This window comes from Rhinichthys klamathensis, unplaced genomic scaffold, assembly GCF_029890125.1.
Source record: "Rhinichthys klamathensis goyatoka isolate OS25496 unplaced genomic scaffold, OSU_Roscu_1.1 h1tg000127l_1, whole genome shotgun sequence".
Taxonomy (NCBI): Eukaryota; Metazoa; Chordata; class Actinopteri; order Cypriniformes; family Leuciscidae; genus Rhinichthys; species Rhinichthys klamathensis.
Genome location: NW_026606664.1, coordinates 3107445 through 3129486, shown reverse-complemented (window position 1 = coordinate 3129486; position 22042 = coordinate 3107445). Strand labels below are relative to the sequence as shown.

General features: G+C 36.9%; 1 protein-coding gene across 1 annotated transcript in view; it reads right to left on the bottom strand.

The window, feature by feature from the left end:
* Positions 1-22042, bottom strand: part of patj (PATJ crumbs cell polarity complex component) — a 133404-nt gene that overhangs the window by 15992 nt on the left and 95370 nt on the right. The window contains exons 31-38 of the mRNA XM_056256551.1: positions 15455-15651; positions 11075-11166; positions 6103-6175; positions 5685-5786; positions 4575-4661; positions 3102-3170; positions 2724-2850; positions 1116-1222 (exon numbers count right to left, since the gene is read on the bottom strand). Coding sequence (XP_056112526.1) covers positions 1116-1222; positions 2724-2850; positions 3102-3170; positions 4575-4661; positions 5685-5786; positions 6103-6175; positions 11075-11166; positions 15455-15651 — 854 coding nt within the window. The remainder of the gene's footprint in view (positions 1-1115; positions 1223-2723; positions 2851-3101; positions 3171-4574; positions 4662-5684; positions 5787-6102; positions 6176-11074; positions 11167-15454; positions 15652-22042) is intronic.

Genomic DNA, 22042 nt, shown 5'->3' with positions numbered 1-22042 from the left:
AAATTATCCACTTGTCGAGTTTTGCTATTACCTCTGAAGGCCAGTATTCCTATTTCTATGTGAAGTCTCCGGGTCGGATTTACCGCGAAATCCAACGGATGTGACGTGCATGCGCGCTCCCGAGCCTCTCTCCTTATATACAGTCTATTGTAGACGGTCAGGGAGTTACGTCCGGTTAAAGGAGCACGTTTTTCGGCTTATATCTCGGTCAATCTTTGATCAATATTCCCAAGACTCTAATCGTTCGTAGTGCTGGACGGGGCCTTTCGAACGAGCCCACCCCCGAGGTCCAACTCGCCCGGCTCCCCGAGTTATAGCCGTTCGAAAACGGGGGTCCCAGCGAACGGCGATCCGGTAGGGGGCATCCCCGAGGCCCGCCACTCTAGCGTTCGGGCAAGGGTTCCCCTGGGACCTCCTCCCCCGAATTTGAGCTCTCTGGGTCTTTGCGTTCCAGAGATACGAGCGATTTTCTTCTGAGATCGTGACGTCACCGGCGTCCGTAATTTTGCAGCGCGCCCGATGGTTTTCTGCTAATATCTCTGCGAAAACACCACCAAAAACTATGGAACTTATATGGTTCTTTTCAGCTCGACTAGATGGTCCCAACGAGCTCGGTGCTCGCCGAATCCGTCTAGTATTCACCGAGATATTTGCGTAATAGACGGTATTGTCTATGAGTTCGAGCACGAGCGCTCTTGTAAAATGTGGTTGCAATCTGAAACATCACCACTAGAGGCCGCTAAAAGTTACATAGAGCACCTTTAAGGATAAGTTTTCTATAAGGCCTGGACCATAAAAAGTGTCTTTAGACATTTTGAACACGCCACCCAAAATCTAGGTAAAAATAAAGAATAATAATAATTAAAAAAAAAATCTATGTTGTATTGATCTCAGATTGATTTCTTGATGCATGTCCATCAATTAAAGGTGCTGTATGCAACTCCAATCTCTTTTTACGTTAAACAGAAAAAAACTCAACAGAGAAATGTTAAATAAAAAATACAGATTTTTTTTTCCGAGATACTAAAAACAAGACAAAAAACAAAAACAAAAAATAAAGAAACAAAACTTTATATTTCGAAAGCAGTTTAAACAATTTCCTTCTGATACCGTACCAGCTGGGTATCTTTGCCGCCGACTATACTAAGACCCAGTCCAGACCGGCCTTTAGAAATCTCAATAACCGTCTCTTGTCCTGGAACTATGGGACACGTGGCAGGGTCTGAAACAGAGAAAGAGAGATAAAGATGATGATGCAACTGCTTCATGTTCTGTGCTTTAAAAAATGCTCAAAGCGAAAAAGAAAATCAATTCCTCTTTGGAAAAACAACTGCCAGTGTTCAAAGAGGCCGAGGCGAATCCACACGGCAGTGCTGTTGTTTTCATTTCAAATTTACCTTAAAGGTGCCCAAGAATTTGAAATTGAATTTATCTTGGCATAGTTAAAAAACAAGAGTTCAGTACATGGACATGACATACAGTGAGTCTCAAACACCATTGTTTTCTCCTTATTTAAATCTCGTTTTTGAAAAACACCCCTGAAAAATAGGCGAATCTCCATATAACACCCACTGTGTTGGGACAGTCGGGATCATTAATATGTACGCCTCCAAAAATTTGCATATGCCAGCCCGAGTTGAGTTCAATGCCAGGCAGAACTGCGCAGCCGAATCATCGGAAGTTCTGCAGGTGAAGAAACAAGCGAGGATCATAGGGAAAATGGCAGATCATGGAAACAAATGTTATGTTCCAGGCTGTGCAGGGGATGTGAGGACTTTTCATACCCTTCCCACAGAAAAGAAATGTCAACAGGCGTGGTTGATGTTTATCTAATCGGATACCGCAACAGTTTAATTCGAAGTTGTTAGTTTGCTCTGCCCATTTCACCACAGACTTATTTTCTAACCTGGGACAATATCAAGCGGGTTTCTCTCAGCGTCTCATACTGAAGAAGGGGGCAATTCCAACTATATCCCCACAAGCGGTAAGTAGTGATTTTATTAACGATAATTCACACTGTGTTATCTAGATCCAGCGCAAGATCCTAGTACAGTAACAAATAGCAAACTCCAAGTAACGAGGATACAAAACTAAATAGTATGACAAAGTATTTACGCTGAGGTTTATATTTATTGCCTGTGCTGTCATATAAATCTACAAAATAATACTGTAGATACATATGTAAATTCCCTTTTGTCAAATAATTGTACTTTTGTCTATTTCATCAACACGTCAGGGGCTAACTACGTCAGTTTAGTTGCTCACAGATAATGTTAGCTCACTCGATCCTTCTAGCTAACGTCACATTCTCCACCACATAAGTTGAAGCAATAATTATTTGACAAGGCATCTAACGTTAGTCCATTTGTTTCACTGAGCCCGCAGTGAAACAGCCAATCAGAGCAGAACTCCTCATTGCTATTCATGACCCTTCCAAATAAGGTTAAAACAGACCATTTCATTCTAGGGCCAATTTCTAGAGGTGAAAATGGACCTGTAAAACCATATCTGGACATTTTAAATGCCTTTAAATAAGCCACATACCCTCTATGTAGATATCAGAGACAAAGTTAAAATATTATTTCAACACATTCTAGGGCACCTTTAACATGCATTTAGGCACCAAAGATTGCAGCACAAAATAAAAAAAGGCCATAAAAACATAATTAAAGTAACAACACAACATGTTTTCAATACTATTTGTGACGCTCGGCGTGTTTCACCTTTGCTGCAGTCCTCAAAGTCAGGGCTGGTTCCAGAGACTGGCACGGATAATCCCAAGGACGTGACCTCCAGAGAACCTGCTGAGGGCTTGGTGGAATTCCTCTGGAGTTTTGGAAGACTGGTGATCTGAGGACGGTCCAAGACAAGGACCAATCGACAGGAACACAGAAAGAGAGACACAGAGGTTAGACTGTTTACTAACAGTGTTCCACATGGCTGCCTTGTTTTGTCTGGGCAGAGCTTTCATGTCTTTCATGTCTAGAGAAGTAAGAATCTCGTCCAACTCAGATTCAATTTAGAAGTCATAAAAAAAAGTTAAATGTGTTGCAAATGCAGTTTTGTGTCAAACAAACACACATGTAAATAAACAAACACACCTGCTCTACATGAGGCTTGGACGGCTGTTCACTTGGAGACTCCAATATTTTCTCTGAGGATTTCAGCTTCTGAAATGATTAATAGACCTTGATTAGTTTTATCACTCAGTATAACAGGCTACACAACCAACATTTAATGGAACAATTATGAAACATTCATGGCACCTTTTGATTTATGAGTAAAGGATGGAAATGCATTACTAGCAATACAATAAGTTTCTTAAACAATAGTACACTACATTTTTTTCTAATGACTTCACTTTGTTGCGTGTTTAACCTGTCTGTTATCTTGGAAATAAATGTGTTTATTTTGCATCCCCCCATTTTCCATTAATACAAAGGCGTTCAAAGGCCAAAGTGAAAATCTGACATTCAAAATGAAATTTTTAATAATTGAAACAAAATAATATATATAATACAAATAATAATAATAATTAAAAAATATAATTAATATATATAATATATATATAATTATACTTCTAGACTAAAATAACTTTTTGCCACACCTGCTAATGGCCGGCAGTTGTGACAACAAAATTTTAGATACCAGTTAAAATTCACAATTTCAATACCACAGCTAAAACTACTAGCCTAACTAATATGAATTTAAAACATTATTAAAGACACATAAACAGTCAGAAATTAAGTAAGAACAAATAATCAAATTATAAGCAATAGCACAAATAAATACAATATAACAAATATTCAAATTAAATAAACTGTGGTTAATTAATAAATGTTCAGGTTTTTCAGGTAGATCTGACAGGAGTTTTCAGGTACAGAAATTTAATAAAGAAAGCAAAGTAACACTGCATAGTCATCACTGTATAAATTAAGCATCCTTATTAATGAATCCTTATTAAATGTACAAAAGTTATTCAGACAAGACCATTGAGTGATTTTTTCTTTGTCCTTTATTGCTTGATTAACATTAAAAACACAGACAGCAGCAGGAATATTAGGATGCTGTCACTTTAAGACCGAACGCACGAATCTAATATACTGATACTGTACACATGCATTTACTTTCTCAACGGTTTACGTTCATTTAAAACATAAACGACTGTTTACTAGGATACCTGCAATTTTTTTACATAATTTTGTGTGAATTTGGCCGCTCGATGTGCAAGATGACGTGAAAGAGAGCTCAGTTTAGTATTTGCGTAATTTGGTGCTTGGCAAATGTTAATTTTAGGCCATATATATATATATATATATATATATATATATATATATATATATATATATTAGGCCCTAAATTTACATTGATTGATATAAATTTATTTAAAACGAATATAAATAAATATGATAAATTATACATTTAAAAAAATAGGTAAATAAATAAATCTGGGATTTTAATGCATACAGAAAATGGGCATAGTATACTAAGCACATTATACATTTTGCCAAAATAGTAAAAGTAAGGTAGTATGCCATTCTGAATATCTGGTTGAGATCTAAGCGGTTCCTCACCTTTAAGGATGACTCTCCATCTCTGAGACTATTCTGCGTCTCATCTCTCTGCGTGGGGCTCACGGTCGGTACCACGCTGGGTTCATCCTGTATGAGGAGTCAAGCAAACAGGTAAAACAAAGCGTCAGGCCTAGATGCTCCCCACAGAGCTTCAACTAGGGCAAAACTGCAGTCGTTGCCTCCATCTAGGACAGAGTTAAGCTAGAGGCAGCTAAATGACAATGAGCTGCTGTTTAGAGCCAAGCATCCCCGAGGTGGGTTCCACTGTTTGTTTACTGGATCAAATCCGCATTAAGTCTGCAATAGCTGCTTTGAGCTCAGACTGACAACGAGGGGATATGGGATACCGGTAGATTTGTAAAACGCCGAGTCAACAGTCATTATTGTTTTCATAATGATGGCAATAGGTTGCCACGTACTTGCATCATATGTTTTGAAAAGTCAGAAACACTGGCTTAAAAGCATGGCAGACTGAAATAAAACCGTTATATAAGACTTTTATTTTATTCACTACAATTTTATTGGACTCCATATGAGACTATATGCCCCTATTATGCTTTTTCGGATATTATCTTTTATGTAATGTGTAATGGAGCTGTTTGTGAATGTAAAAGGTCTGCAAAGTTTCAAAGATCAAAGTAAAGTTATTGTCCCACAAAAGAAAGAAGAGATTCTGAACTGCCTGAAATGAGACGTCAATAATTCCACCCTTACTTCCTCTACATAGGTTTGTAACATTTTTGCATAATGCCCAACTGGCTGCCCATGAATAACATCTAATTTGACCCGCCCTGTAGGTTCTTGTTGTCTACATTGAGAAGACGCTGTTTTCTGCACTGCGAGAGCAAACCCACACTGCATGCACTTCCAAAGGATAAGAACTCACGCTCAAATCGATAATGTAAAACCTAGGCTATCGTTACTGTTTGTATCAAGCCTCCAGAGCTGAAATTCAGATATGGTAATGTATGTGCCATTTCCGACCAACAGACAAGGGGCCTTCTGACCAATCAGAGCAGAGTAGGCTCTCGGAAAGGAGGGATTTAGAGTTAATTCATGGCCTCTGACCTTTATACAAAAGATTGAGGGTTTTGATTGACGAGGACTCACCTTGATTATAAGCGGTTCAGGTGGGCTTATGCTCAGAGGGAGGCTTTCGGGTAACTGTGGCTTCTCTGTTAGAACTGGAACCGGTGGCGTATTTTGATGTGTCTGAAACAACAGTTTAAATAATAAAACTCGTTGCTTGATGTGGTTAGGAAAAAACAGACTTACAGAGAAGATACTCTTTAAATACTGATACTAACAATGTCAAATGTTTTAGATCTTAGTCATTACCTACATCAAGGACATCCAACAATCTAAGATGTGAGACGAGTCAAAGGAACATTTTATAACACTTTACAGTTTTTGGAGACATTGAATATCTAAATAAATAAGAAAATCCTTTCTGTTCCATTGATGATATATCCATTCAAGCCTAAGAAAAAGTCATGTTTAACTGGTGTCTATTTATAATGTATTGTACCTCACTGGAGTAGAACGAGGAAGGCTGGGAAGGAAAAGGAGCGACAGCCATTTGATTGAGAGCATCTTCATTCCTATTAACAGACAGAAAAAATCAAAAGTTTACATCAGTTCACAGCAACTGATCAGCTGAGGTATAAAGTATTCGCACAACTTTTCACAAATTATTTAAGAAAATATTCATAAAATAAAATATATAATATACATTTAATTTTTTTAATTTTTATATACAGTACCTGCCAAAAGTTTGAAAACGTTACGATTTTATGTTTTTGAAAGAAGTCTCTTCTGCTCATCAAGTCTGCATTTATTTGATCAAAAATACAGTAAAAACAGTAATATTGTGAAATATTGTTCCAATTCAAAACATCTGCTTTCTATTTTAATACAAGAGGCTTCTTTTAAAAACATTTGTTTTATTTTTATGTTTCCAAACTTTTGACAGGTACTGTATATTAGTTTTATGGTAATGCTTCACAATAAGGTCTCATTTGTTAACATTAGTTATTAACATGAACTAACAATGAGCAATACATTTGTTACAGTATTTATTAATCTCTTTGTTAATATTAGTTAATAAAAATAAAGTCGTTTTTTCATGTTAGTTCACAGTGCATTAAAGGAAGAGCAAGGCGGGCATTTGAGCTTATAAAACTTAAACTTTGTTATTTATTTTTTAAATGACCGATCGTTTCGCTGACCATTATTCATCGTCTGGAATCGTTTAAAGCCCTTTGAACAGTTTGCAGTTTGCACTGAAACTGTCTTTTGGACCTTGAATCGTTTGGTGCCCAGCAAAGTGCATTATATGGAAAAAAATCCTGGAATGTTTTCATCAAAAACCTTAATTTCTTTTCGACTGAAGAAAGAAAGACTTGGACAACTTGGATGACATGGGGGTGAGTAAATTATCAGCAAAAGTTTTTTTAAAAGTGAACTACTCCTTTAACTAATGTTATTACACGGCTCTGTGGAATACTTGATTCCGATTGGTCAATCGCGCCATCCAGCGGTATGTTATTCCCAGATAACAACCCCTCAAAGCAGATAACGCAGGCTCATCGGGGTTACTGAAGTCAGCAGCGCTATACATTGCTAGGAATGGGTTTTCTTTGTGGAAGTTTTGCATTTGGTGAACTAATAAATTATTAAAACTCAGTCGAATCAATATTTTGTGTACAGTCATTTAATTATGCCAGCCAGTATCGTAGACTCACTCTCTCTTGTTTCATACAAACACAGCTGCTGCCATTTTGTGACTGTTGTTTTGTACACTGTTGGATTATAAGATACAAACAGGTACGACTTTAAAACAGTTTAATCGGAAATCAATATCTCTTATCTCCATAATTATTTATGTGGGGAAATGCTGTGTAATAAGTGGTATGACTGTATACCATATCTCTTAAATGTCCGTCTAGTTTGAACTTTCCCCGTTGTAACTGCTCTCCGTGGAAGCTTTGCGTTTAAAGACCTAATAAAATATTTTGCGTCTAATTATTTACTTATGTGGCAAGTAGCCGTGTAATAAGCGGGATAATGTAGGCCTACATCCACTTCGCTTCGCGTCGGGGTCCTTATCACCCTGTCGGGGTTTATTTTGAAAGAACAACAGGCTGGATGTACATTATCCCTTACTTAAATACAACTTTTGATTTTAATAATGTATGAGTAAATGTTGAGATTAACATTAACTAAGATTAACACCTCACCCAGCAGCCATATCACCCTGTAGCCCAAGACTGGTTGCCCACTAAAGCTAAGCAGGGCTGAGCCTGGTTAGTACCTGGATGGGAGACCTCCTGAGAAAAACCAGGTTGCTGCTGGAAGAGGTGTTAGTGAGGCCAGCAGGGGGTGCTCACCCTGTTGTCTGTGTGGGTCATAACGCCCCAGTATAGTGACGGGGAGACTATACTGTCAAAAGAGCACTGTCCTTCGGATGAGACGTTAAGCCGAGGTCCTGACTCTCTGTGGTCATTAAAAATCCCAGGATGTCTTTCGAAAGAGTAGGGGTGTAACCCCGGCATCCTGGCCAAATTTGCCCAGTGGCCTCTGTCCATCATGGCCTCCTAATAATCCCTATATATATATATACACTGATTGGCTTCATCACTCTGTCTCCTCTCCACCAGTAAGCTGGTGTGTGGTGAGCGTTCTGGCGCAATATGACTGCCGTCGCATCATCCAGGTGGATGCTGCACATTGGTGGTGGTTGAGGAGATTCCCCCTTCCATCTGAAGCGCTTTGAGTGCCTAGAAAAAGCGCTATATACATGTAATGAATTATTATTATTATTATTAATAAATGCTGCAGAAGTATTGTTCTTAATTCATGTTAACTAATGAAACCTCATTGTAAAGTGTTACAAGTTTTATCTTTTGTGATCGAATTTTAAATTGAATTTTTTTTTGTCCAAGAAAAATTTATCCAATCCTGTCGATGACGCCAAAATTGGTCCTGCTCGCTCTCTACTTCTCATGTTCCCACATGTCTCTTGGCAGTTTTCTACACTCAGATCGATAAGGACTGATGGGGCAGATGAATTGAGATGTTGCACTATAAATCCTCTGAGCCTCTTCCTCAAGATGAGAAATATCGCCCGCTACATCCCTCCTTCTGTTCACCTTGGCGTTATTGTCTCTGTACACTAAACGCCCGGTTTCCAATTACTGTGCTTTTGTCAAGGTAAGTTCGACGCTGATGATCAATTTATGAAACAATCAATTCTTACATTATTTTCAAATAACACCAAATTTGATCTAAGGATAATGGGAACTAGTCCTGATTTCATTCAGTTCCAAAATCCCTTTGCTAAAGAACTTGGTAACCATCCACAATGACACTGTGACATTTTGCCATTCACGTCACAGGTGGACATGTTTCAGTCTTTACCACTGCCCAGTTATGTTGCCATGGCAACATGCTTTTCTCCATGACATTCCGTCATGTGTTGACGAATGACTTTTGACCCTATACAAATCATTTACAATGACTTTCAGAATAGTCTAAATGACAAAAATCCTCCCAAATCCCACCCACTGGACTGATGGCAATGCAAACTGTGCATTCGTTAAAGCCAATCTATTAATATTCAGTAGCACTTTAACATTTGTTTTGATAGCCTTAAATTGAGCTGTCACATTTCTTTGACTGATGATGAGCAGTAGATAGCGAAGAGATATTAGTGTCATTACACAGCCATTATCAGCAAAACCTGACAAAACAACCTGGCAAATAAAGGTCAAGCTAAAAAAATACTCATATGAAAACACAAGATATGAACAGAAACAGATGATAAGTCTCTGATTATGCCTGTAATGACAGAATCGGCTTTCGTTCATGATGGACTGAAGGGCTGTGTTGTTTTTACGCTGTATTGCATTTCAAAATATCTCTGTGCTACCAATGTTATATAGTGATAACAGTTCCAGTCTATTACACCATATCATTCCTCATTCTCTGGATGACATGTCTCCAGAAACACTGCTATCAAAATGCCATCAAGTATCACATAAACTGTATCAATGTTACATGTCTTTGCTCTTGTAAGGTTTACCAATACACAGAAACAAGCATGCGTTTGATTCGGTACTTAGGAAGTGACAAGAGACAGATATAACCTGATATAATTACATATTCTCAGCTATTAAAATAAATAAAAATAAATAAATAAATAATATGATAAAATAATCTTATCCAACTGTATCGTGGCGGATCTTGCAAACTTCGTCGTTGCCACTGCCATTGGTAGTCACGTCATCATGTTATTGCGCCTTAACAAAATGACCAAACCAAACAAAACAAAATGACCAAACTAAACCAAACCAAAATAAAAAACTAAACTAAACTAAATAAAAAACAAAACTAAACAAAAAACAAAACAAAACAAAAATGACCAAACCTAACTAAATGAACAAAACAAAAATTAAAAACCAAACCAAACCAAAAAGGACCAAAACAAACTAAATGAAACAAAACAAGAAAAAACAAAACAAATTAAACCGAAACAAAAATGACAAAACCAAAAGAAGAAATGACCAAATCAAACCAAACTAAACAAAACTTCCAAACTAAACTAAACAATACAAAAACAAAACAAAACGAAATAAAACAAAAGTCAAACCAAACCAAAACCAAAGAAAAAAAAAGAACATGAAAAATGTATAAACTATTATATTATTTATCATATATACATATATTGTTTATTAATTCAGAGACTGGGATATGCAGGGAATATTGGAACCCTTAAAAAATTATTTGCTACAGTGCAGGAACATGCAAGTGAACAAAGCTAAAACTGAGAAACTTGGGGGAAATTGGCAACTAGTTTCAGTACCTTAAATGTACACTTTCCATATATTCATATAAATTTAATCTGAAATATTAATCGGACATGTTATTTGGCAACAGCCAATATACAGACATAATTGCATCAACATCTTAACACACAGAAATGGATTTCACAATCATGTTCATTACAGAGGTGAAAGTACTGTGCACTGACTCGGATTGTTTAAATCCTACACAGACTGCTGTTGCCTGCTTTATGATCCTAATTAGCCATGGTGCCTTGGGTTTTCAGCATGATCAAGGAGTTTGGTCAGAAAAAAAGCAATCTACTTGTCGATTTCAGATGATAAAGCTGTGGGCGAGTGCAGGGATTGCTTGATTCAGTTTCTGTGAACATGTTTCAAGCTCAAGACAGTGACAATAATGCACTACATTTTGCGCTTGTTATAAATTTTAGAGCTGACAAGGAATTAATCATTGATTACAACATTATAAATCACACATTTCAATATTCCAGAGGTAAAAGCGAACACATTGTACTAATTTACTAGGATTTTCATAATCTCATTATTTTTAATGAGTTAAAGAATTTATACCAAAGCTGAAATGAGTAATTTTAACAAATAAACAGATGGTAGTGTGAAAAAACAGCAGGCTGAGGGTTGTCTCTGAGGGTTTCTTACCTGACCAGGACGAGTTTCACCTTTGACGCGGCGCTTTTTATTATGGCTGATGCGTTCTGGTGGCTCCTGCCGTACAACACCTGGCTGTTTATCTGATGGAAGCACAACAAATCAGACAAAACCATGATTTGTCAATGAAAACAGTAAAATTTATGTTTATATAGTAGGTTTATCACATTTCATGACCAATTTCTACACAGTAATCTACGTAAATCGAAAGGGTTCATGAAAAATGGAGGTAAACATATGTGGTGGTATTACTATTAAACTACATACCTAAAAAACCTGTGGTAATACCATGGTACTTTGTTTCTTTAGCAAGAGTTTCTTTAGCAATGTTTGTAAGTTTGATCACATTTCATGACCAACTTATATGCAGTAAACTAGGTAAATCGAAAAGGTACACATACTTCTTTTCTTCCAAGGAAAGTCATGCGATAGAACCACATCACAAAAAAAAAGTTGCTGCCTTAAATTTTCTAAGTATAATCAACTTGGATGTGTAAGTCATTTCAACTTAAATTACATTGAACGGACTAAAAAATTATAAGAAAAATGAGTTAAAGCAATATAAAAATATATGTTGTCATAACTTATTGATCATATCATTTTTCACAATGATGGAACTTTTTAATGAGAGTTTCCTTTGCAAGATGTGTAAGTTCAACAGGACACACTGTGAACTGGTTTCCACTAACCGCATTGAGTTTGTGAACACGTATTTGTGACCGGTTGACTTGTGTCTCCAATCACCTGTGACAGAATCATTAGCTGGAGCACTAGTGGATCGTGACTAATATCACAGCGCGTTCACGTCTAATGGAGATAGATATTAGACAAAGGTGAGCGAGTAACGGCTCTGAGCTTCGGCTGTGGCGAGCCTCAAATTCCACAGCAAAATGCCGCATTCGTACATGTCGACCAAATTGCTAAATCGATAGGTAATTCCGAGGAGGAAACTAATGTGGAAACCAAAATGCCATCTGGATGGGAAAAAAGATTGGGGAATATATTGTGGGACACAGGAATACGGAGGACCAGCCGAGTTCATTCAGAAATGAATTGTGAATGGCTTTCTGAATTAGAGTTATTATAGTTAACTGAAAGTAAAACAAACAAAAAACATTTGGTTACACTTCATTTTAAGGTGACGTAGTTACATTTTACTTAAATAAGTACTGAGTATTTTAATTAACTACTTGTACTTACCAAAGAGTTATGGTTAGGGTTTGGTTTAGGGTTAGTTACTTGTAATTATGCATAATTAATAGTAAATAAGTAGTAACGTGTCACTGTCACTTTAAAATAAAGTGTTACCAAACATTTTTGTTGATTGAAAAAAAGTGCTTATTTTATTTCAGCTTATTGTTAAAGCAACATTTATCATTTTTTTAGTTAAACTTGATATACTAAAATAAATAAAAATAAACAAAAAATTATAAAAAAACTAAAACTTATAAAAATGACAAACGCATAACAAAATGATTAATACTTTAACTGAAATAAAAAAAGAAAATGTAAAATAAAAAAAACTCATTCAAAATATTAATAAAAACTATAATATTATCTCAATGATACTAAATTGAATGTACTTTGAAGAAGCAAACAGGATTCAGAGTCATTTGATTGTCAACTGAAATTGTAGATTTTAATTATAATATATTTCCTTGTTAAAGGTGCACTGTGTAATTCTTAGCGACATCTAGTGGTTATGTTGCGAATTGCAACCAACAGAAGTTACGGTGGCCGACAGGAAAAGCTGTCGTCGTCTGAGACAGCAGAGAGTAGTCAGTTAAACAATGAGGTTTCTTAAGGAATTAGGTTTACTTAATTATTCAGTAAAGCGATACGTTATTGCGAATATTAAAACCCGCGGTGGGGACCCGCGGTGTGAGTATATAGAAAAGGCTCATTCTAAGGTAATAAAAACATAACGGTTCATTAAGTAAGGTTTTATACACCACTGAAAACATATAGTAGTTACGTATATGATATTGCATTTCTATCAACATATCCTCCTAAATATTACACAATGCACCTTTAAATATGAATTACCCATAATAATATTATAATACACACAACATGCAGGCTATTTCCAGAAATATTAGATATTATTAATCACCTGCATAAGTTTGGATTTAATTTATTTTTCATAATTAATTTAGTTATCAAGATTTATTTTCAATATTTTTTATTGAGTTACAAAAATGCACAATTTTAAATGAAAGAAAAATTGTTTGTCATTTAAATTCCAAATTCAACTTCCTGTGGGGTGTGGCTAATTCAATTCTAATTTAAACATGAATAAAAACATAAAAAAATGTGAATGTACAAAAACATAAAAGTGAACTGACGTTATCAGTCTTGTATATTGTTGTTTCAACTTCTGCAATGAATTGTGTCTTGTGGTGAGATTCTGGGGTTGGAAGGAGCTGAGAGAGATAAAGCGAGCAGGAGGCGGCGGCGGCAGAGAAAGTGATAAGCAAGAGCAGACAGAGATAGTGAAACTGAGGGCAGGTGGCTTCATTTGAAATTCATCCAGCCATCTGAGGCAAAACCTTGCACTTCTCGTTTGCACAAGTTTTAAAGAGATTTTGCCTGTATGAGACTGACCCAGACGACCCATGCTTCATTCAATATTACACCAGAATGAGAAAGAAATTGATGGGAACCGCCATTTTCCCCTTGGATTACAAGGGGCTCAACAGGAAAAGGCTATTAGCTAGAGAAAGAAAAAAAATGAAAGAGAGAGGGATAGATAGCTTCTAAATCCTGAGCCCTGACCCATAATTCCTCACCGGGACCTCACCATAGGTTAGAGTCACTTTGTTTAAAAAATTTGTAGGGACAGTTTGTTTTAATATATTTTTTAATTTTAATACAAATAATTAATAGTTTATATTAATTAATAATTACATGTCACTTATTAATACTAATTATAAATAATATTGAAGAACTAGTAATTGTATATTAAATTATATATTACCTTTAGAACAACAATTTATTCATAATGTTAATAGATTAAAAATAATATATGACATATATATATACACACACACACACACACACACACACACGTATGTATATATATTAGGGCTGTCAATCGATTAAAATTTTTAATCTAATTAATTACATACTCTTTAATTAATTAATCTAAATTAATCGCATACACAATCTTACAATGTTTACATGGTACAATTTCTGGTAAGCTACGTTTTTATTATTATTGCTTGACACAAATTTCACGATTTCAATATAATTTAATTCTTGTGATTTGATGCAATATTGACTCATTTGGATAAATAGGTACACAAGATAGGCATTCATTTTTCTCAAGAAAAAAAAAATCTCACCCAATGCTGTAAAAATACAGAGAGCCATATCAGCTGGAAGTATTTAAGGTTAAAAATAGCTCAAATTAAATATAATGCGTGTTTATTACAAATAACAACTTTGATATAAGTAAAAATATAATACATATGTAATATAGTAGTAGGCTACATACATTTAGAAAAATACTCTCTATAGCTCTTTTTTTATAGCCAACTATAACGTGCTATATGGTCATGAAATGGCTTTCCTGAGGTAACTTAGGCTAAATGTTATGTGACATAATTGTTCTCCAGCTGTTTTATTGACCTCTTTTCGCGGTTGAAAAACACTGATTGATCGAGGAATATACATTTCGGTAAGTTTTAGGCTGCCCTACTTTATCTTTCAACATTGGTCATTCGTGTTTATTTACTATTAGCTAGAGATGATCGGTTCACGTGCCGCTATGGGATCTGTCATGACTCATGTCACATTTACAAGCGCCAAAACGGTATTGTTTGATTTTCGTAATAAAATTGACAGAATCTTAGAGCTGAGATTTTTTTTTAATATCATAAGAAACGTGCTCTGTCTTGTCTGTTTCCGTGTCCTCTCTTTGGTGCGCGATATTTCTGTGCGTGAGAAAATGGTTGTGTGACGTGAGAGCGCGTGAAAAGTTACAACACACACACACACACACACACACACAAGCGTGCTTTCTCTCAGACACACTCACCGACTCACGCCTGGATGCTTTGCATTGATGTGGTACTTTAGAGTTGACGAACTCCGTTTGTTATAAGTAAATGTTCCAAACAATGATCCAAGCAGCGCGTTCTTGTCTCCCTCATTCTTTTTACACGAATGGTGGCCACGGCTAGAACGGCTCCGCACAGGTCAAAACGGATCAATGGATTAATCTGCGTTATTTTTTTTAACGCGTTATTTCTTCTCAGATTAATTAATTGAAATTAACGCGTTATTTTGACAGCTCTAATATATATATACATATATATAAATTGATAATATAATTTATGATCAAATTAAGAGTATGTATGTGCGTTTCACCTCTAACAGCTCGTCGCCCACTTTGATGCGTCCGTCGTGGCTGGCCGGCCCTCCGGTGCTGATCCCCACCACAAAGATGCTCATACAGGAACGATCCCTGTTCCCGGCCAGGCTGAGGCCCAAGCCGTTTCGGTCTTTCTCCAGATCCACGATCAGCAGCTCTCCTGGCAGGTCCGCATACCTCTGCCTGATCACCTCTAAAGCAAAAGAGGACACGTCAGATAGGGAATAGGGCTGGAAATAAAAGCAATTATTTTCCTAGAGGACAAAGATAAAGGTATTGTTTACATGAGCATCTATTCAGTCCATCAGGCAGAGTATAGTAAACAGTATTGACATGCAATCTTCAAAGCCCCAAGGCTTGAAGAGCAAGTCCTTTTTCATTTCGAGAACGTCCTCGGTATCTCATCCGGGAACTCAGCCTAGTGTGGCGTCCAATTACACGTTATGTCACCAGATGCAGTGCTATTGAATATAAGTCCAATCTAAATTTATTTATTCTAACCTAATGTGAATTTACTGCTTCCTCTTGATCGCAAATAATGCATGCAGTCAACTGTGGCGCCCAACGTGGGATCATTTTGAATGCAGACACGTCTCTATTTCTGCGAAACTTTAGAGCATCCGCTGAAGGTTGGAGCTTCACATGGACGGGAATTTCAAGAGCCCTTTTGATTGCTAAGGTTGAGTAGACTCATTTTAATTTTCTCTGACAAGAATGAAAAAAAACCACCCTGAAATTCGGTACTAGAGATTTTCCAGGTTGAGTGGAGAACAGAAATTAATCTTTTACAGCTCAAGGCTCAGGTGATATTACATCTTGACTTACAGAGCTCATGTAATTGATTCATGTTCACACGACTGTAAACAGTTGGGAGAAAGACTTGCAGCATTTAATCGGCACGTGCATTTTTAAACTGCAGAATTTTAATATGGACAAAGCGACCCTTAGCTGACCTAACACAAGCTCCTATCAAAACTAGGCCTTGGTTATCCTGCGGCACTTCCTGCAAAAGGGACAAAGTGATCGTCTCGCACCTCTCAAAAGTCTGTATTATATGACTGTGGAAATGGGGACTGAGCCGGGACTTTAAGGGAAAGTAGTGACTGGACTCTTGAGCACCGGGAACATTTGATAATCTTCCAAGCCAGCTGCTTCTCATGAATCTCAAAAGACTTCAATGGATGGAGAGATTTTTTGAGGGTTCTTCAGTTTTTGTGCTATCAAAATTCACTGTAGGTGCTGCTGGTGGGCATAAAGAGACAAAACACTTCAGACGGAGATGATTCGCTGGCACTTTTAAACCACAGCGGACCATCAGTTAGGACTTGATTGATGAGAAACCATGAGGGAACTTCGCAATAAGGAATCAAAGAAAACCTGGCAATTTGTTGGCTGGTTTTAGATACCTAAACAAAATGAGGACATTGGCAGATGGTCGGTGAAGATGTTTCGTACTTTTAACAACTTTTTCATACACTTTCAACCTTCAATAATCCCACGCGACACTTACCATAGCTCTTTAAAGCGGCACGGCAGCCATTCTGATTAAAACCACAGCTGTCGCATGTACGGGAGGGGATCTGTGACCTTTCGCACTTTTATGAAAGCTCATCCCTGTTTCCTTTACACAGCGGTTTAGCTCTTTGGAGGCACGTTAAGAGAGCACTGCTACCATGCGAGAGGCCTAATTAAAAGCTTTAGGTCGGAAGCAGTGACATAAAACTTCGGCAAATAGATGAAGTGAGAGTGTCACACCTCCTGTGTGAGGAAAGAGAGGAACGATAAAGTGAGAGATGTAAGCGAGGTCAAAATAGACAGTGTCTGTGTCTCATAACTGCTGCAGTCCATTAAAAAGATATTTTTACGCCTCATCTGCAAAACAGGAAAAGTGTTGGTTGCTGTTGGTTTATGCTTTTTTTGGGGCTCTAAAAAAAGATTCTTGTTGATGCATTTAGAGGAACAATTAAGAATAAATTTACCCTAGCACAAAGCCTGTTACTTTGCTTTAAAAGCTAGGGTTCAGAGAACTCTGACATTGAGAAAGGGCGAATATATAGCTTACGTATAAGTAGCTCCCTCTCTCCATATATATATATATATATATATATATATATATATATATATATATACACACACACATACACAGTTTGACAAATATATAAATGTGATGTATTGATCTGGGGCCGTATTCACAAAGAATTTTATCTTACCACTAGGAGTACTCGTAAATCGCACTAAAATATTTTAGCAAGGAGTTTTCTCTTAAAAGTTATTCACAACGCCTTTCAGACCTACTCTTAGTAAGGAAAATTGACAACTCCTAAACTAAGAGTGAGTCATCGTTGCTATGGATGACGTCAATTCTCATGCACGAGCTTCCTCGCAATGATCATGGTGATTGGTTGTTAGATGACAGGGCCATCATGCGGAACATAACACAGACGCAACAAATCATGGAATTACGATATCTTAAAATGTCTGTGTCCTACACAAAATAATAATAGTAATGTCATCGAAATGCATATATAATGACATGTTTGTGCAGGCCCCAGTGAAGTGTAATTCTAAAAAGGCAGAGAGAGAGAAAAGTCGTGAATTAAAATAAATTAAATCAAGGTAGCCTAATACCCTAATGAAAACCTCCACTTGCCTAATAATGAAAAACAACACTTGCATTAACACTTGCTTGGTTAATTGACATCCTATTAGCCTAAATAGACTACTTAAAGCAAGGAAATGTTGCTCTTATTGAAGTAATGTAATAGTTGAATGACAGTGGATTATGAAGTCGCCAAAACGTAAAAGAAAGCCCAACTGGACGCAGGATCAGTTACTGCTGCTGGTCGAGTTGGTGCTAAAAAAAAAAAAAAAACATAATAAAAGTGAAATTCGGCACTGGGATATCAAGCAAAACTAAGCGTGAGAATGGGAGAGGATTTGTTTGCAGATCAATGCAGCATTCCCGCTTGTGTCGCGGACCCTGGGCGACTGCGAGAGGCGGTGGTGTGTGCTACGATCCTTTGTGAATAGGTCTTAGTGAGTTAGGAGTCCTCTCGACTTCTTTTAAGCTGTCCCAGACTTAGGTGCTACTTTTAGGGCTAAAATGCTTCGTGAATTACTCTTAGTGAAAAAAATTAGGAGTCCTAAATTTAGGAGTGACACGCCCATTATTTTTAGGAGTTGCTCCTAAATTCGCCAGTTAGGAGCTACTTTTAGCCTTAAAATTCTTTGTGAATACGGCCCCTGGAGAGCAGGTCAATAGCACACTAATTTACTTATTTGCAATAGATTTTTATTTGTGAGATTTAATATTTCAAAGCCTAATTCCTACATTTGGCACCAAGGATTTTTGTGGATTTTCAGTGGATCAGCAATTATTACTAGATCATCAATCGTTAGTTTAGTCTTAACATTTCCGCTTTGAGTATGAAGGATTCTGCAACATTTTATTTTAACAAAACAAATTTGAATCTGTATGATCAGGAGTGGGAAACACCTCCATATACGCATTCACATAGAAATCCAAATTATTGTTCATACTATAGTGTAAGCACTTTTCAAATCAGGTCAGTTGATTTTAGCTTAGCATCTAGGATGTCATTCATTGGCACCCTAGACAGCATGATAATTCAAGAAAATTCATTATGTATTAGGATAAACCCTGTCCTTTTATTGACCCATACATGTTGCTTCAGTTCACTCAGCTGATCACAGACACTCAAGTAAGAGGCTTATAATGCTGCGTCAGCATGAAGATATGAATGATCGATGCTGGGTTATTCAAAACCGCAACGAGAAATGACTACTGTGAAAAGAGAGGAATGTGGTACAAGGAAAAATGACAGCAAAACCTATTAACATGCTAGCAAATACTGTACTAACATTTGAATGACCTTAAGGCAGCCGCACCATCTAATAGAAAGAACAAGAGAACCATAAATATTAATAATAATAATAATTCTTTACATTTATATAGCGATTTTCTTGGCACCTAAATCGCCTCAACCACCACAAATGTGCAGCATCCACCTGGATGATGTGACGGCAGCCATATTGCACCAGAACACCAACCACACACTGGCTTATTGGTAGAGAGGAGAGAATGATGAAGCCAATCAGTATATATGGGGATGATTAGGAGGCCATGATGATGGACAGTGGCCAATGGGCAAATTTGGCCAGGATGTCGGGGTTACACCCCTACTCTTTTTCAAAGGACATTCTGGGATTTTTAATGACCACAGAGAGTCAAGACCTCAGTTTAACGCCTCAGGCGAAAGACGAGTCACCTTCAAGACTTTTATCCTGATTGAGAGGTGTGCAGCGAACCCATCCTTGAATATATTATGAATCACATAGCAGCTCACGCGTGTAGCACTGCCTAGTTATTAGAGGTCAGGCAGCCAATCAGCACACAGAAATGACCTGTGGAGACCAAAGAGTCAAAGTTTGCCTAATTTTGGCACTGTAACTACATCTATAGGTTGGAAAAAAGCATTATCTTCATTGGCAGCTGTTCATAAGTATCAGCGTATTCAAAAAAAAAAAAAAACCTAAATTTTCTGCAAGCAACATCTAAATTTGACATCATGTAGTAATTATATTACAGTGTATTACATATATACACACATATATACTGAAAAATATATACAGTGTATATATATTTGATCTCATCATTCAGAGAAAGGGAAGAAAAACAGAGATCGTTTTACTAATACCGGCCTTCATCATTTTCCGGACCCTCACTACAGGTCGCCCTCCATCTACACCGAGGGAGAAGTTGTGCCAGAGAGATATTGGCATAAGCTCAAGGACTTTGTGTGCCAGACGGTGTGCATAAACTACAATAATGAGAAGGGAACATGGCCTTATTCAACAGTTTTACTCCACTGCACAAATACAGCACAGTAATTCAATAGCACAGTTGCTCCCTATTTGTTCAAATTTGGACAACATCTATGACACTAAAATGTGATTTTTATTTACTGTGGTACCTGTACTGTGTGTTAATTCTACATATCAGTGGCTCCCAACCTTCAATTATGCATTTAGCAGATGCTTTTATCCAAAGGGACTTGCAACAAGAGAGGCAATTCAAAGTTTTAAAACTGTTTAGAAAAGTACAAGAAGAAAATGCATAAATATAAGTGAGACACACTCTTGAAAGTCTTGACATTTAACAGTTATGATATCACAATATAGTTGATAACCAATAATTTTTGTCACAAATAAATATTCTAAAGAAATTGAAAATAAAAACAACACTATAACATTAAAACAACATTGAATTACAACATTATAATGTACAGTATATAATAGTGGATATTCATTTTGAGATTTGCTAAAGATAACATTTAACAGTGGTGATAAATTAGTTTTTTTTTGTGAGCGATAGATGACTGCAAAGGTAATTAAATTTTGAAACTAACTAAAAAAAAAAATCTGTAATATCTGCTGATAACCAGTTTTTGTAATGGCAAAATTTTCCGCTTTATTTTTTTTTTTACATGCGCTACTTGACATCATAAAACTCAAGCACCAAAATATCATCTTTAAATTACAAACATAATTAACATTATATATATATATATATATATATATATATATATATATATATATATATACTGCATATATGAAAAGTGTGCATGTGAAATTATGCGAGGGAACCCCTGCTTGCATGTAGTTTTTTGTCCAATAACCAATACCGTAGCTACAATATAGTAAAGCAGTCTAATACAGACAGTCTAAATTGAGAACATTTTCGCTTCACCCCACAAGTGGGACGAACTACATCTTAAACGGTCTCTCTGGTGTGATACCAGGACAGCACACTGCTGTATCCACACGTTCTACCTTCACATCTGTCTACGCTAGTCTTTCATCAAGGCCTCTGGAGATCACAGCACTCCTTACCTTCCTCTTTCACGGCTGATGCATTCAAATCGATCTGCTTGCTCAAACCAAGGCTATATACTGCGTGGCTGCATCCGCACAGATCATAACAGTTGTTAACTCTCATCCCTCTCAAAGGACCGCTGATGAGCTGCAAAACTCTGAGCGCTGTTCACTCGCTTGTGAACTCTGGGTGGAAGAAACCCTTCAAGGCCGTTCAGAGGTATTTTTTTTGGTTGACACATGCCAACTTTCCAACTCCTCTTGACTGGCACATTATTGTTCTGATAGCTAAAGACGTGTGAAGTGAAACCAAACACATCTGTAGGGAAGGTGGGCCAGCTGGTGATAGTTGAATTAAAGCGCTGAGGATTGAGGCTGATGAGCTGCGCTGTGGGAAGGGTAAAACATGGAGGAGAGGCTGGGAAATATTTGATTTTCATGTTCAATCATACAGCAGGGAAGGATGGTGTAGCCTAGTACAGGTGGTTTCAAACTTTGACACCAAACATGATGACCCCTTCTTAAAATATACAAATATTTTAAAAGGGGACCTATTATGCAAAGTTCACTTTTACATGGTATTTGAACCTAAATGTGTGTCGGCAGTGTATGTACACAACCACCCTATAATTGTAAAAATCCACCCACTCTTTTATTTTAATCCCCATAAATAAAAAGCAGTGTATCAG